Genomic DNA, 18,173 nt, shown 5'->3' with positions numbered 1-18,173 from the left:
GGAACCCCTCTTTATACTTATATTCGTCCGTTTTTGCTCGAGGATGCAGGAATGAATGTAAAAAAACGAAAGCAGGAAGTACCAGTGACTCGCTCAATACGGAAGTAGTCACTACGGAAGTGCTACACTACAGGACTGATTTGCTAGCACAGACTGTAATATGTTCCGGGATTCATCCAATGGCATTGAGGAGAACACCACCTCAGTCATCGGCTTCATCAATAAGTACATTGACGACGTCTTCCCCACAGTGACTGTACATACATATCCCAACCAGAAGCCATGGATTACAGGCAACACCCGCATCGAGCTAAAGGATAGAGCTGCTGCTTTCAAGGAGCGGGAGACTAATCCGGACGTTTATAAGAAATCCCGCTATGCCCTCAGACAAACCATCAAAGAAGCAAAGCGTCAATACAGGATTAAGATTGAATCCTACTACAACACTGAAGCATGCCCGAGATCACCAGCTGTTCTGGATGACTGTGTGATAACGCTCTCTGTAGCCGATGTGAACAAAACCTTTAAACAACATTCACAAAGCCACTGGTACAGACGGATTACTTGGACGTGTACGCAAAGCATACGCGGACCAACTGTCAAGTGTCTTCATTGACATGTTCAACTTCTCCCTGACCGAGTCTGTAATACCTATATTTTTCAAGCAGACCACCATGGTCCCTGTGCCCAAGGAAGTGAAGGTGACCTGCCTAAATGATTACCGCCCCGTGGCACTCACATTGGTAGCCATGAAGTGCTTTGAAAGGCTGGTCATGGCTCACATCAACAGCATCCTCCCGGACACCCTACACCCACTCCAATTCACATACCGCCCCAACAGATCCACAGATGACGTAATCTCAATCAAACTCAATGCTGACCTTTCTCACCTGGACAAAAGGAACACCCATGTGAGAATGCTGTTCATTGACTACAGCTCAGTGTTCAACATCATAGTGCCCACGAAGCTCATCACAAAGCTAAGGACTCTGGGACTAAACACCTCCCTCTGCAACTGCATCCTGGACTTCCTGATGGGCCGCCCTAGGTGGTAAGAGCAGGCAACAACACATCTGCCACGCTGATCCTTAACTCTGGGGCCCCTCAGGGGTGTGTACTTAGTCCCGTCCTGTAATCCCTGTTCAACCACAACTGCATGGCCAAACACAAATCCAAAACTATCATTAAGTTTGCTGACGACACAAAAGTGGTAGGCCTGATCACCGTCAACGATGAGACGGCCTATAGGAGGGAGGTCAGAGAACTGGTAGTGTGGTGCCAAGACAACAACCTCTCCCTCAATAGAGCTGATTGTGGATTACAAGAAAAGGCGGGCCGAACAGGCCCCCATTAACATCGATGGGGCTGTAGTGGAGCAGGTCTAGAGTTTTAAGTTCCATGGTGTCCATATTACCAACAAACTATCATGGTCCAAACATACCAAGACAGTTGTGAAGAGGTCACGACAAAACCTTTTCTCTCTCAGGAGACTGTAAAGATTTGGCATGGGTCCCCAGATACTCAAAAGGTTCTACAGCTGCACCTTCAATCGCATCCTGCCTGGTATTGCAACTGCTCGGCATCTGACCATAACGCGCTACAGAGGGTAATGCGAACGGCCCAGTACATCACTGGGGCCAAGCTTCCTGCCATCCAGGACCTATATAATAGGCCGTGTCAGAGGAAAGCCCATCAATTTGTCAGAGACTCCAGTCACCCAAGTTATAAATTGTTTTCTCTGCTACAGCACGGCAAGCGGTACCGGAGCGCCAAGTCTATGACCAAAAGGCTCCTCAACAGCTTCTACCCTCAAGCCATAAGACTGCTGAACAAATAATCAAATCCCCACAGGACAATTTACATTGACCCCCCCCCCCCCCCCACTGCTGCTACTCGCTGTTTATTATCTATGCATATTCACTTCAGCCCTACCTACATGTGCAAATTACCTCAATTAACCTGTACCCCCACACACTGACTCGGTACCGGTGCCCCCTGTATATGGCCTTGTTGTTCTTATTCTTATTGTGTTACTTTTTATATATATTTTTTTACTTTAGTCTACATAGTCTACTACACGGATTCGCTATTTTGTTTAGACCCTGTCGCCAAAGCGTTCATCAGAGGGTAGCCAGCTAATTAGGCCATGTGTGTAGTCATTGTTAGCCACTGCTAGCGGCCTTTACCCTCTGTTCAGGCACCAGCCGTTTTTTTAGCCTGGATAATACCTGCCAGCCTCGGACTGTTTTTATCCACTACAACGCCAGATTCCTGCCGTAAACTCTAGACCATTGATCATCACAGCTAGCTAGCTGCCACTGAGTGACCCAGCCCCGAAGCTAGCCCTGAGCCAGGCGCATCTCCAAGCTAGCAAACTAAATTACAACAACTACAATACCTCATTCGCCATCTGGCCCGGTCCCTTCGTCGATACGGCGCCCCGCCGTACAACCACGACTGGTCCGCAGACATAATTTCATCAGCTGTGCCTTCAACCGGCTTTTAACCGCTGTGTCTCCCGCGTGCTAACGTAGTAACGACTACCTAGCGGCTTCCCTGTTTCATCTACTGCTGTAAACTGGACCCTATGATCAATTGGCTACATAGCTGATGCCTGCTGGATTGTTCATTTATCACGGTACTCCACTTTGTTTACCTTTGTTTATCTGTCCGCCCTAGCCCCGAACTCAGGCCCTGTGTGTAGTTAACCGACCCTCTCTGCCCATTCAATGCCATTTTACCTGTTGTTGTTGACTTAGCTGATTAGCTGTTTTTGTCTTACCTGTTGTTGACTTAGCTAGCTCTCCCAATCAACACCTGTGATTGCTTTATGCCTCGCTTTATGTCTCTCTCAAATGTCAATATGCCTTGTATACTGTTGTTTAGGATAATTATCATTGTTTTAGTTTACTGCGGAGCCCCTAGTCCCACTGTACATGCCTTAGATACCTCCTTTGTCCCTCCCACCTCCCACACATGTGGTGACCTCACCTAGTATAACCAGCATGTTCAGAGATGCAACCTCTCTTATCATCACTCAGTGCCTGGGTTTACCTCCACTGTACCCGCACCCCACCATACCCCTGTCTGCACATTATGCCCTGAATCTATACTATCACGCCCAGAAATCTGCTCCTTTTATTCTCTGTCCCCAACGCACTAGACAACCAGTTTTGCTAGCCTTTAGCCGTACCCTCATCCTACTCCTCCTCTGTTCCTCGGGTGATGTGGAGGCTAACCCGGGCCTGCGTGTCCCCAGGCACTCTCATTTGTTGACTTCGGTAATCGAAAAAGCCTTGGTTTCATGCATGTTAACATCAGAAGCCTCCTCCCTAAGTGTGTTTTACTCACTGCTTAAACAAACTCCACCAACAATGATGTCCTTGCCGTGTCTGAATCATGGCTTAGGAAGGCCACCAAAAATTCTGAGATTTCCATACCCAACTACAACATTTTCCATCAAGATAGAACTGCCAAAGGGGGAGGAGTTGCAATCTACTGCAGAGATAGCTTGCAAAGTTCTGTCATACTTTCCAGGTCTATGCCCAAACAGTTCGAGCTTCTAATTTAAAAAATGTATCTCTCCAGAAATAAGTCTCTCACTGTTGCCACCTGTTATAGACCCCCCTCAGCTCCCAGCTGTGCTCTGGACACCATATGTGAATTGATTGCCCCCCAACTATCTATCTTCAGAGTTCATTCTGTTAGGTGACCTAACCTGGGATATGCTTAACACCCCAGCAGTCCTACAATCTAAACTAGATGCCCTCAATCTCACACAAATTATCAAGGAAACCACCAGGTACAACCCTAAATCCATAAACATGGGCAGGAATCTATAAGGGTCATAGATATTATCCTGACCAACTTGCCCTCCAAATACAAAAAAAATAACTTGCCCTCCTTTGCCTAGGTATCCTGGAAGGATATTGACCTCATCCCGTGAGTCGAGGATGCCTGGTCGTTCTTTAAAAGTAATTTCCTCATCATCTTAAATAAGCATGCCCCTTTCAAAAAAATGTAGAACTAAGAACAGATATAGCCCTTGGTTCACTCCAGACCTGACTGCCCTTGACCAGCACAAAAACATCCTGTGGCGGACTGCAATAGCATCGAATAGTCCCCACGATATGCAACTGTTCAGGGAAGTCAGGAACCTATATACACAGTCAGTCAGGAAAGCAAAGGCTAGCTTTTTCAAACAGAAATTTGCATCCCGTAGCTCTAACTCCAAAAAGTTATGGAGAACAAGAGCACCTCCTCCCAGCTTCCCACTGCACTGAGGCTAGGCGACACGGTCACCACCGATAAATCCATGATAATCGAACATTTCAATAAGCATTTCTCTACGGATGGCCATGCTTTCCTCCTGGCTACCCCAACCCCGGCCAACAGCTCCGCACCCCTCGCAGCTACATGCCCGAGCCTCCACAGCTTCTAGTTCACCCAAATCCAGATTGGTGATGTTCTGAAACAGCTGCAAAACCTGGACCCGTACAAATCAGCTGGGCTAGACAATCTGGACCCTCTCTTTCTAAAATTATCCGCCGCCATTGTTGCAATCCCTATTACCAGTCTGTTCAACCTCTCTTTCGTTTCCTCCGAGATCCCTAAAGATTGGAAAGCTGCTGCGGTCATCCCCCTCTTCAAAAGGGGTGACACTCTAGACCCAAACTGTTACAGACCTATATCCATCCTGCCCTGCCTTTCTAAAGTCTTTTAAAGCCAAGTTAATAAACAGATCACTGACCATTTAGAATCACACCGTACCTTCTCCGCTGTGCAATCCGGTTTCCGAGCTGGTCACGGGTGCACCTCTGCCACGCTCAAGGTACTAAACGATATCATAACCGCCATCGATAAAAGACAGTACTGTGCAGCCGTCTTTATCGACCTGGCCAAGGCTTTCGACTCTGTCAATCACTGTATTCTTATCGGCAGACTCAATAGCCATGGTTTCTCAAATGACTGCCTCGTCTGGTTCACCAACTACTTCGCAGACAGAGTTCTGTGTGTCAAATCGGAGGGCCTGTTGTCCGAACCTCTGGCAGTCTCTATGGGGGTGCCACAGGGTTCAATTCTCGGGCCGACTCTTTTCTCTGTATATATCAATGATGTTGCTTTTGCTGCGGGTGATTCCCTGATCCACCTCTATGCAGACGACACCATTCTGTATACTTCTGGCCCTTCCTTGGACACTGTGCTAACTAACCTCCAGATGAGCTTCAATGCCATACAACTCTCCTTCTGTGGCCTCCAACTGCTCTTAAATGCTACTAAAACCAAATGCATGCTTTTCCACCGTTCGCTGTCCGCAACCGCCCGCCCGACTAGCATCACCACCCTGGACGGTTCTGACCAAGAATATGTGGACAACTATAAATACCTAGGTGTCTGGTTAGACTGTAAACTCTTCGTCCAGACTCATATCAAATATCTCCAATCCAAAATTACATCTAGAATCGGCTTTCTATTTTGCAACAAAGACTCCTTCACTCACGCCGCCAAACTTACCCTAATAAAATTGACTACCGATCCTCGACTTCGTTGATTCGTTGATGTCATCTACAAAATAGCTTCCAATACTCTACTCAGCAAACTGGATGCAGTCTATCACAGTGCCATCCGTTTTGTTACCAAATCACCTTATACCACCCACCACTGTGACCTGTATGCTCTAGTCAACTGGCCCTCGCTACATATTTGTTGCCAAACCCACTGGCTCCAGGTCATCTATAAGTCTATGCTAGGTAAAGCTCCACCTTATCTCAGCTCACTGGTCACGATAACAACACCCACCCGTAGCACGCGCTCCAGCAGGTATATCTCACTAGTCATCCCCAAAGCCAACACCTCCTTTGGCTGCCTTTCCTTCCAGTTCTCTGCTACCAGTGACTGGAACAAATTGTAAAAATCACTGAAGCTGGAGACTTACATTTCCCTCACTAACTTTAAACATCAGCTATCTGAACAGCTAACCGATCGCTGCAGCTGTACATAGTCCATCTGTAAATAGCCCATCCAATCTACCTACCTCATCCCCATATTGTTTTTATTTACTTTTCTGCTCTTTTACACACCAGTATCACTACTTACACACCATCATCTGCTCATCCTCATCTGGTCATTTATCACTCCAGTGTTAATCTGCTAAATTGTAGTTACTTGCTACTATGGCCTATTTATTGCCACACCTCCTCATGCCATTTGCACACACTGTATTTGGACTTTTTTTTCCTTTTTTTTTCTATTGTGTTATTGACTGTATGCTTGTTTATTCCATGTGTAACTCTGTGTTGTTGTTTCTGTCACACTGCTTTGCTTTATCTTGGCCAGGTCACAGTTGTAAATGAGAACTTGTTCTCAACTAGCTTACCTGGTTTAATAAAGGTGAAATACATTTTTAAAAATAAAACTTGGTAAATATTGTCTTAACTTTTCTTGCACTGCACTGTTGGTTAAGGGCTTGTAAAGTAAGCATTTCATGGTAAGGTCTACAGTTGTTGTTTTCGGCGCATGTGACAAATAAAGTTTGATTTGATTTTGACATGCAGGAACGCCCGAATTGTGGCCTGCAGTTGCAGGTTTTTTTTTTGTTGGTAAGTGGTGGAATTGCAATAAGCAAACTCAAATGATGGTATTCTATTATTTTCTATGTTCCAAAATATGTGATACAGGATATAGGCTACGCTAGCTGAACGTTAAATGTGTAGAATATGTTCTATTCTATTATTTTCTATCCTATTTTGTTATATTCGATCGATGCCATATTCTACCAAAATGTCAATATAATGAAATGGAATGTTTCTGGAATTAGGCTGTATTCTGAAATGGGAAGTCCTAACTAAATTGTATTCCATTCTGACTGTATGTGCACTAATGTCAACTTATTGAAAGAGAACGAGGTAGAATAACTGACCAGCGTAAAAACAAGAAACTATAAAATCGTTGCTAAAAATCTACCCCCTTGACACATGTCGCTCCTCCAGCAGGTGATACTGTCACGTTACCTATACTGTATCAAATTGTTACAAAATGCAGTTGCTATGCAACCACAGATGCTTCACCCTCCCGGAAGTGCGTGGCTCAACGAGAAAATGGTGGACCACAGCTGCAGTGGATTTCATTCGCCCGTGTTGTGGATTTTTTCTGTTACATTTGTAGTCAAAATGTGTTTGATGGTTCTCGGGTTGAGAGCTGTTGATGCTGAGGGTCAAATTGAAGATGCATTCCGTGCAGGAAATACAGTATTTTCACCGACCACTGCAGCAGCACGGGATCTACGGTAAAGAGCATCGGCAGCGTACTCATTAGCAATAGTTAACACATATTTAGCCTGCTCTGTTCTTTAGCCTCTATTGCATTAGGGAGGCATTTAGCTCCAATCTATTCAGTTCGGTAACATTTGACTAGATTAGTTTAGTTTTCCACAGTGGTGCCAGTCATATCTGTTAAAAAATATGTTTTTTTTTTAACTCAAGACGTGGGATACATATTCTAGAACCAGAATACATTTTAAACCGATTGAATAAAGTCTTTATCACCAAGTAACTTAGTGTGGTAGCTAAGTTAAACCTGCAGAGCAAGCCTGAGACTAAAACGCTCAAAATGCAGGCTACCGTTGTCTGAAACGCCTCCCTGGGTTCCTGGGAGCTGTAACTCTAGGTCTGACACAACTCATGTTTATCAGGCTGCCGGGCACATCAATATAACACAACAGTATTATACTATAATATTCTATCTCTATAACTTTATGCTGCCAGGTATCTTCTCTACGATGTCAACCCACCAGAGGGCTTCAACCTGCGTCGGGATGTCTACATCCGCATGGCATCCCTGGTGAAGACCCTGAGGAGACACGGTGACTGGGTGCTGGTGCTGCCCCCCTGGGGGCGTCTCTACCACTGGCAGAGCCCAGACATCCACCAGACAAGAATCCTCTGGGGAGAGTTCTTCAGCCTCACCAGCCTTCAGGGCAATGTGCCAGTCATAGAATACGAGGAGTTTATTGCCGGTGAGTGCAGCTGAGCTGAAGTGAGCTGTACTGTGCTGGCCTGGTTATACATCCACCATAGTTACTGGGATCGAGCTGGAAAGGATATTGTGGAAGGCAAATATCAGAGGCAGCACAGTAACACCCTGGTCAACACGACAGTGTGAACCACCCCTCAGACATTTGAGTACATTTACATGTTGCTGTGGTTGGTTGACTTCCCCTGATGCCTGGCTCCTTTCCATTTCCGTCTGTTAATGACTGTTGCATGGGTATAAGGATGCCTTATGATTCCTGGATATAAAGGCTAATACAAACGTATAACAAGTTATAAAACATTGTACCTGCAGGCGTAAAGTAACATTTTATATTTCCATGTTTTTGGCTACAGAGTCTGGAGGTCCATTTATTGAACAGGTGCTGGTGCTACAGAACTACGCTGAAGGGTGGACGGGTGGAAAATGGGAGGAGAAAGTGGATGAGAGACCCTGCGTTGAGCGGTTAATGTACTCCAAAGACAAACAGGGCTATTACAGGTACAGTAACCAGGTTCAGAGATGGATAGCAACACAAGAAACAAAGCACAATGCATTCCAAAGACACAAAGGACTATGGCACTGAGGAAACTAACAGTCTGTCATCTGTGCTTACCTATCTCTATGTCTCGCAAAGTTGAACTAGAAAAGGTAAATACTTGCTACTAAAGGTTTTGTTATGGGAGTGGAAGCAAATGTGTTAGTAGTAGTATAGTGGGGTAGTGAGTATGGGGTAGTTGCAGTCAAAGAAATATCCCTGTGTTTTAATGGAGGCCTTACAACCTTTCCTCTCTTTCTCTCTCCCTCTCTATAGAGGTTGGTTCTGGGGCTATGAGGAAACCAGGTGTGTGAACGTCACTTGTCTTTCAGCTCAGGGCCACGCCTCCATGCTGGCACCCCTCCTGCAGAACAACATCACATCAACGTGAGTCAATAGAAGTCTGTGTTTGGCCATGGTAGATAAAATAATTTCATATGGAACCAGCCCTTATGAATGCTTGATTTAGGCCAAATCTTCTTGTCTTAGGCAAATCAAATACTAATAATATAACCATATGACATGTGCTGTGGATTTCCAATTTAAACTAAAACTAAAAAAAAAACATTCTAGAGTTAGATGCATAGTCTTATTGGATTTTCTGAATGTACTGTATGAGATGTGCACATGTTCACTTATATTTCCTTTCATATCCCTGCAGGTCAGTGATGTTGGATAGAGCAGAGACTGTCCTCCATGATCACTACGCTGGAAAGGACTACTGGAATGTTAGTCTGATGTTATGTTGTAAAGAATGTAGCTTAAGTTTGGTAATGGTTGATAGCCTACAATCATACACCGAACATAAATATAAATGCAACAATTTTAAAGATTTTAGTGAGTTACAGTTCATATAAAGAAATCAGTGAATTGAAGTAAATTCATTAGGCCCTAATCTATGGATTTCTCATGACTGGGCACACAGATATGCATCTGTTGGTTCCAGATACTTTAAAGAAAGGTAGGAGCGTGGATCAGAAAACCAGTCAGTATCTGGTGTGACCATTAGTTGCCTCATGCAGTGTGACAATGTTGTCCCACTCCTCTTCAATGGCTGTGCGAAGTTACTGGATATTAGTGGGAACTACAACACGCTGTCGTCTACGTCGATCCAAAGAAAACATGCTCAATGGGTGACATGTCTGAGTATACAGGCCATGGAAGAACTGGAACACTTTCAGCTTCCAGGAATTGTGTACAGACCCTTGCGATATGGGGCTGTGCATTATCATGCTGCACCTGTAATGATCATGATGTTTAATCAGCTTCTTGATATGCCACACCTGCTAGGTGAATGGATTATCTTGGCAAAGGAGAAACGCTCACTAACAGACATGTAAACACATTTGTTCATAACATTTAAGAGAAGTAAGCTTTTTGTGCATATGGAACATTTCTGGGATCTTTTATTTCAGCTCAAACATGGGACCAACATTTTACATGTTGCATTTATATTTTTGTTCAGTGTAGATAAGATACTGTAGTAGCAAGATGATTAACTAAATTGGGCATTTCAATGCCTCAACCTTTTGCTATTTAATTGTTCTGTCATCACAATTGTACCTTATTACCACTAATTTAATGAATTGTCCTTACCTGTTTGGTTTAACAGTTTTGTTAATTGTCTTTTCGTGCCTTCTCTCTAGACTCGCCGCAGCATGGTCTTCGCCAAACACCTGCGTCTCCTAGGGGACGAGTTCCGAGCAAAGTACCTGAACTCCACAGACGAGCAGGACCAGACCGTATACAACGAGGACTGGACTCTCATTAAGGTTTTCAGCCCTCTTCACATAGATCAAATATTTGCACATTTAGATTATATTTATATATCCATTCGCATTGATTACTTCCTGCACTAGCAGCATGTAGGTCTACTGTATCTACTTAACCTTTATAATTAATGGAGGGGACATGTTAACGTATGGATAGCTATGATTTGCTGTTGGTGGTTAATTTGGATTGGGCATGAGTGGTTTGATGTGTTATTAATTTCTGTGTGTAAACTCAGAATAAGCTGGGTTCTGCCAGAGGGGGGCCATACCTGGGTGTCCACCTGAGAAGGAAGGACTTTATCTGGGGTCACAGAGAGGATGTGCCCAGCCTCAAAGGAGCTGTGAAGAAGATCATGAGCCTCATGAAGAAAACCAAACTAGACAGAGTCTTTGTGGCCACAGATGCAGATGATGAAGGTACTGTTTTACTTTGGTGCAATTGAGATAGATTGATGTTGAATTTAGATGACGGAGTTGATAATAAAGCAATTCATATTTGCAGCTCAAAGAAAATAACATACTAATAATGTTGTTAGGAATTGGAATGCCCACAGTCGATGTCTGCGCCCCCTGTGGAAATCTAAATAGCAAAATAAAAAATCTGCATAGAAATCTGCCTTTCACACTCCCGCATCTGCAGTGAAAGATGTCAGGGCTGGAGCGGTGTTTGTCAGACCATGAGACGTCCCCGAAAGTCGCTCTTCTCACAAAATCATCTGTAGCGTCCAAACGGTTTAGCCTACAAACTATTATGACCCCTCTATAGAAAGGAGACACTCACGAACATGTTTTGCTCTAGGATGCCCACAGGCCTCAAGACTCATTAGTGCCAAAAATAAGGGGTTAAATACAATAAAGGGTTAAATGCATAACAAATGTTTCCTGATCTTTTTTGTATCTCACATATATAGGACAGACACTATCTGTTGTTCAATGTGGTGAATCTGTTATTCAATGTGTTTGTATGGGCTAATTGCAGTGAGGCCAAAAATATTTTGATCAAATAATTGTTTATATTTAAATATTTCAAGGGTTCTTAAAATTCTAAATCAAATAGCAACATGATCCTTGGTATGACCTTCTTAAAACAATTCCATATAGCTTAGTAGAACCCCTCCCCTGACTTAGACAGGGCTTTAGACGCTTAAATGGAATTGACCCCAACCCTATTACCCAGTAGAGAGAATACCTACATCGAGGCTTGGCAGGTTTATGCTGTCTGTACCCTACTCGACAGAGACTGTCCTAGACCTAGATAATAGGACCAGTGTGTTCCTAATGAGGCATATGTCTGTCCTGTGCAGAGCTGGCGGAGCTGAAGATGATGTTACCAGAGATGACACGCTTTGAGCCCACCTGGGACGACCTGGAACTACTCAAAGACGGGGGCGTGGCTATCATCGACCAATGGATCTGCGCACATGCCAGGTACAGCTCCCAGTTTACACTGCGTGCTTACAGTATATATTCCACGATTCAGTTGAAAGTGTTGCACAATGTGTGCATACTGTAGGGAGGGAGCTGTAATAAGTACAAATTATGCAGACATTCTTGTGCTTCCCTTTTGTTGAAGTGCACATGTTAATCCCTAAGAGTATACTGCTACGGCATAATATAACATAAGTCGTAAAACCAAAAACACTTACAGAATAAAGGCCCAATTACTGGTAAGCACATAACAGAAATGTGACCGTAATGAAACCAGGCTCTGTGCACAAGCCCACTGTGGGATAGTAACTGCGCCACGTGGAAGTCACAGGCTAAATTAGGCTACATGCATAAATAAGGCTAAATACAGTGTACAGTAGCATGAAGCTACATAAATGTTCTAAATGTCCATAAACAAGGCTATGCATAAACAGTCAATATGAAACTGATAATATTACCCCTGAAATGATAGGTGAGCTACACCAGGCCTAAGGAGCTAGCATTACTAGCTAACATCTTGGCTTAGCTGGATAGCAGTAGCATGACGCACATGAAAGAAAAATACCACATAGATATGGTATATATGAACTAGCAACACTCAACTAAAGTAATGACATGTCAGATAGTACTTACTATTAGATGCACACACTAAAACACAGGTCAAATACAGATTGGTGAGGAACAGTCCAACTAGTCCATCCTCTTCTGACCACGATCTCACTCTGAAGACAGGAGCGGGGTTCAGAGAGTACATTTACATACTGTTATGTTCCCCAGCAAGAAAACCAAATATGTCGCTCAAACTGAAGGGGGAACTAACGAAGTGTCACTGACGACAACCAAAACGAAACAGGTGGGGTTTTAGCACAGGTTCTCAAAGACAATCAGGGGGGTGTCCACTGAAAGTTGACTAGCAACAACAACTAGAATCTCAAAGAAACCCACTAAATTTGCCCAAGAAGAGGCAAACAAAAGAAAAACCCACACCAAACTTAAAGTTGGAAAGCAAACCAAAAGTTTAGCAAAATGAAAACGGGGAAGATCAGATAAAATGATTGTTTGTCTAGAATTTAAAATGGCGATTGCCAACTAAAGGTGTTGACACGCCACATCGCTCAAGACAACTGAAGCACTTGGCCAGCCAGTCTTAAATAGAACCTGGGCCAGCACAGGTGAAACACCTTCCCACCAATGAGATGGCAACCAGCACAGTTGTAACACACACTGACTATCGAAGTGACACCAATCGGTGCGCCCTACTTGCTAATGTGCTATACGTCCAACCTCAAAACATAACTGGAAAAACCAAACCCTGTAACACATGTGCACAGTAATAATTTGGCAGATTATGCAATAATCATGTAAACACTTTACTCTGCTTATCTTAATCGGTGTAAGGTCAAAATCAAAGTAAGCATATGCCGATTAAAAACACCTGGTTTTCTGAGAAATCTTTAGGATTATTAGGACATGTAAACACGTTTATTTTGATTGCCAATCTTCTGCAGTTATCTGAGTGCCATCAGGTAGTCTGATTTCAGATGTTTCCATGTAAACAGGATTATTGGGGAAATCGTTCTTCTTGCAAGGCATGTAAACATTTTAATCAAACTATTATATTAATCCGACTATCCACAATAATTGTGTGCATGTAACTGCAATCAGTTGAGGTGCATGGGGAATGGCAGACTGTGATTGACTGATAGAAGTGGGGTGACTTGTAGGTTCCACTAATGAGAAAATAAGGGGTGTTGGGCAAATACAACAAATACTAGAATAAGGGTGAAGTAAACACTAAATAAGATCTACGATGTATGGGATGATGTATTGTATTTGGGAAGGTGAAGTCTTGTTATATTGTATTTGTTGAATATTTCTTGTTGGTTTGATACTTGTAAAAGTGACTTGTCTTTCTTTCTTAGTTGCTCTTGGATGGATTAATAAAGTTGTACTGAATTGAATTCCCTCCATCTCCCTTCCATTTCCCAGGTATTTTATCGGAACATCCGTGTCGACCTTCTCCTTCCGTATCCACGAGGAGAGAGAGATATTGGGATTTGAACCCAAAACCACATACAACCGCTTCTGTGGGGACAGTGAGAAAGAGTGTGAACAGCCCACACACTGGAAAATAGTCTACTGACTCATCAATGCGAAACCCCACTCAAGACCTCTTTAAAACATGCCAAAAGCAGTGTTGAAGTTGATATTTAAAAAAAAAATATATATATATATATATATATATATATACGCTACCGTTAAGTTTGGGGTCACTTAGAAATGTCCTTGTTTTTGAAAGAAAACCTTATTTTTTTTGTCCATTTAAAATGACATCAAATTGATCAGAATTACAGTGTAGATATTGTTAATGTTGTAAATGACTATTGTAGCTGGAAACGGCAGATTTTTTTATGGAATATCTACATAGGCGTACAGAGGCCCATTATCAGCAACCATCACTCCTGTGTTACAATGGCACGTTCTGTTAGCTAATCCAAGTTTATCATTTTAAAAGGCTAATTGATCATTAGAAAACCCTTTTGCAAGTATGTTAGCACAGCTGAAAACTGTTGTCCTGATTAAAGAAGCAATAAAAATGGCCTTCTTTAGACTAGTTGAGTGTCTGGAGCATCAGCATTTGTGGGGTCGATTACAGGCTCAAAATGGCCAGAAACAAATAACTTTCTTCTGAAACTCGTCAGTCTATTCTTGTTCTGAAGATCTCGTACAATGATGTGTACTACTTCCTTCACAGAACAGCGCAAACTGGCCCTAACCAGAATAGAAAGAGGAGTGGGAGGCCCTGGTGCACAACTGAGCAAGAAGACAAGATTGCCTGCAATGACAGCAAGCTCAGTCCGATGATGCTGTGACACACTGCCTCAGACCATGACGGACCCTCTACCTCCAAATCGATTCCGCTCCAGCCTCGATGTAACGCTCATTCCTTTGACGATAAATGTGAATCCAACCATCACCCCTGGTGAGACAAAACCGAGACTCGTCAGTGAAGAGCACTTTTTGCCAGTCCTGTCTGGTCCAGCAACGGTGGGTTTGTGCCCATAGGTGACGTTGTTGCCGGTGATGTTTGGTGAGGACCTGCCTTACAACAGGCCTACAAGCCCTCAGTCCAGCCTCTCTCAGCCTATTGTGGACAGTCTGAGCACTGATGGAGGTATTGTGCGTTTCTGGTGTAACTCAGGCAGTTGTTGTTGCCATCCTGCACTTGTCCCGCAGGTGTGATGTTCGGATGTACCGAACCTGTGCAGGTGTTGTTACACGTGGTCTGCCACTGTGAGGACGATCAGCTGTCCGTCCTGTCTTCCTGTAGCGCTGTCTTAGGCGTCTCACAGTATGGACATTGCAATTTATTGCCCTGGCCACCTCTGCAGTCTTCATGCCTCCTTGCCGCATGCCTAAGGCACTTTCATGGAGATGAGCAGGGACCCTGGGTGTCTTTCTTTTGGTGTTTTTCAGAGTCAGTAGAAAGGCCTTATTAGTGTCCTAAGTTTTCATAACTGTGACCTTAATTGCCTACCGTCTGTAAGCTGTTAGTGTCTTAACGGCCGTTCCACAGGTGCATGTTCATTAATTGTTTATGGTTCATTGAACAAGCGTGGGAGACCGTGTTAAAACCCTTTAAAATGAGGATCTGTGAAGTAATTCGGATTTTTACGAATTATCATTGAAAACAGGGTCCTGAAAAAGGGACGTTACTATTTTTGCTGAGTTTAGATATTACATAAAAAATCAACCGTTTCCAGCTACAATAGTCATTTACAACATTAACAATGTCTACGCAGTATTTCTGATCAATTTGATGTTATTTTAATGGACAAAAAATTAGCTTTAATTTTAATAACAAAGTCATATCTAAGGGACCCCAAACTTTTTAACGGTAGTGTGTGTGTGTGTGTGTGTGTGTGTATATATACTTTGTCTTACTTTTTATTAAAGTTTTTTTTTTTTTGTGCTATGTTTGTATTGTTTTGAGAATTGTGCAAATTGGGGTCCATTGATCACTGACTGAATGTGATGCTAAAATGGTCTGGGCAGTCAGATTATTTAAAAATCACCACTTTAATTTGACCTGTTTACACTCATTGCACCTTTCTAATCACTTTCTAGGTATGATATTGGCCTTTTTTAGTGTTGTGTGAGAATGATCAAATCAAATCTGGCTGCAATCAATGATATTTCAATTGCTGTGCGATTTTTATAAGGGAATTATTTTTTGGTCATGTAACATGCATTGAAAGTGCAGTGTCTTCTATGACCAATTCATACTGTATTCGGTTGTGAATCTACCTTATGTTGCATTATGGTGTACGATATTTTGTGAGCTTGAGGAACCTGTTTTTGTTTTCCTTTGTGCCTAGCCTATGATTGAAACTGTCTTGCTTGGTTGACATTTCAGTCTTCGAACAGAGAAAAACGGATATGTGGTTAAATATAGTATGTTGTTGATCCATTTTTTTCTCCGCATGACCTGTTTAAGGCAAGTTCAAAGCCATATAGTGAACATTGATTGACCAGGTAATTATGGTATAGAATATGATCTATATTTTATATGATCAGATATAAACAACTTATTTTCAATGATTACAGTTACAGTAATATTTGTTTTACAGATAAAATTATGATAATTTTGGGACTTTTATTTTAATCTTTCCACTTGTATGACTGTCATTTTGGAAATTATTTCATTATAAATTATTTTCAGGAGTATCAATCAGAGCACATACCATATTTTCGATGATTACATAAATCTTTTTCTTACAACAAAATGACAGACTGACACAAAGCAGTCACTATCACCTGCCGATATGTTCTAAGGTGAACTGCAAAATATATATATATATGTGTATATATATATATACAGTACCAGTCAAAAGTTTGGACACACCTACTCATTTCTTTATTTTTATTATGTTCTCCATTGTAGAATAATAGTGAAGACATCGAAACCATGAAATACCACGTATGGAATCATGTAGTAACCAAAAAAGTGTTAAACAAATCTAAATATATTTTATATTCTTCAAAGAAGCCACGCTTTGCCTTGACGACAGCTTTGCACACACACTCTTGGCATTCTCTCAACCAGATTCATGAAGTAGTCACCTGAAATGTATTAAAATTAACAGGTGTGTCTTTTTAAAATGTGTGCAATTTCTTTCCTTAATGCCTTTGAGCCAATCAGTTGTGTTGTGACAAGGTACAGTGGTTGCTCAACTAAAAGTTTTGAGGTTATGCTGCGGGATTTAAGAGGTAATTTGTTGTTTAGTACGGTACCCTGCGTCACTACTTCATTGCTCCAGACCAGCACAAGGGGAAGTTAGAGCACTGATTATGCTTTTGGGTCCCAAGGCACAACTGTGTCTCTAACTGACAATGAATGGGCGACATAAACCAAATAGAAAGTGATAATTGTGCACAACTTATACATTTCAATGAACTGAATGATGAGGATGAAGGTGATTGAATTTAGAACAATAGTGTAAGATTTGCTATTCCTCTGTCCTGCAAACTTAGACTAGAATTAAGGTGTGGAAATGTTAGGATTATTTAGCTTTTACTGTAGTACTGCAGCCAACTCCCGACCAGTGACGTTGTACATTGCCCGAGTGGCTCAGCGGTCTAAGACACTGCATCGCAGTGCAAACTGTGTTGCTACAGATGCTGGTTTGATACCCGTGCTGGACGCGACCAGGAGACCCATGAGGCGATGGTAGGCTTTTGGTTTCTCTCCCTCTAAAAACAGAAATAAATCATTCTAAATAACAAACTGGCGTTATTTACAAATTAGTAACAATGTCTCAACCCATGTTCAAGAATTGCCTTTTTCTCGCTCACTTAAGGTTATTTGAAAACAATAATCTCCAAAATATTGTTATTTTTTCAAATCTAACAAAACAATCAACATTGAATAACTGGCATAATTGTGACATGCCACAAGCAAATATGTTCAATGACGAGGTGGCGAGATCTTACATTTGTTGTGTGGATTTTCATTTGTATTTATTTCCTGATGGAGAGCATTGTCTGTTAGGATTTACCTGTATGATGTTCCCGCTATATGTTTATGCATTTGTGTGTATGTACAAGTGTTATTGGAATAGTTTGGATAGTTTCGTTGTGAATCCGTACACGTATGCACAATGCAGTCATCTTACCATTTTAAACGGGCCTGTGGTTCACCTTGTGAATATATTTAGTTTTTTTGATTGGTCTTCACAATAAAACGCTACCTTAATCGGGGTCAGGGAAACTGGCCCTAAATCTCCTTTGGGCAATGACTTGTTACTAATCTATGTTTATGAACAGGCCTGTGGTTTACATTGTGCATGTATTTTTGTTTCATAGGTCTGCACCGGAAGCACCAAGTCTGACAGCTGGGAAACCAA

General features: G+C 42.4%; 1 protein-coding gene across 2 annotated transcripts; it reads left to right on the top strand.

Annotated features, from left to right (window-relative positions):
- Positions 1 to 7,066: 7,066 nt before the first annotated feature.
- On the top strand, positions 7,067 to 16,494 carry LOC139380822 (GDP-fucose protein O-fucosyltransferase 2-like). 2 transcript variants are annotated; one of them, XM_071123904.1, is made up of 10 exons: positions 7,067 to 7,285; positions 7,764 to 8,014; positions 8,385 to 8,529; positions 8,843 to 8,953; positions 9,228 to 9,294; positions 10,213 to 10,338; positions 10,575 to 10,755; positions 11,643 to 11,766; positions 13,756 to 13,881; positions 15,645 to 16,494. In XM_071123904.1, exons 1-10 carry the CDS (start codon positions 7,098 to 7,100, stop codon positions 15,757 to 15,759), a joined length of 1,434 nt encoding a protein of 477 aa, XP_070980005.1. In that variant the 5' UTR covers positions 7,067 to 7,097; the 3' UTR covers positions 15,760 to 16,494. The 2 variants fall into 2 exon arrangements, with proteins under 2 accessions (XP_070980005.1, XP_070980007.1); XM_071123906.1 differs by lacking the exon at positions 15,645 to 16,494 and having other exon boundaries at positions 13,756 to 13,988.
- The last annotated feature ends 1,679 nt before the right edge of the window (positions 16,495 to 18,173 follow it).

This window comes from Oncorhynchus clarkii, chromosome 22, assembly GCF_045791955.1.
Source record: "Oncorhynchus clarkii lewisi isolate Uvic-CL-2024 chromosome 22, UVic_Ocla_1.0, whole genome shotgun sequence".
Classification (NCBI taxonomy): Eukaryota; Metazoa; Chordata; class Actinopteri; order Salmoniformes; family Salmonidae; genus Oncorhynchus; species Oncorhynchus clarkii.
This window is presented reverse-complemented; position numbering and strand designations above follow the sequence as displayed.

Excerpts from the sequence above, each read along its gene's own strand:
- LOC139380822 (XM_071123904.1), top strand. The coding sequence starts at position 7,098 with ATGGTGGACCACAGCTGCAGTGGATTTCATTCGCCCGTGTTGTGGATT. Across the intron at positions 10,339-10,574 it reads AGGACTGGACTCTCATTAAG|AATAAGCTGGGTTCTGCCAG; the intron begins GTTTTCAGCCCT and ends GTGTAAACTCAG. Across the intron at positions 10,756-11,642 it reads CACAGATGCAGATGATGAAG|AGCTGGCGGAGCTGAAGATG; the intron begins GTACTGTTTTAC and ends TGTCCTGTGCAG.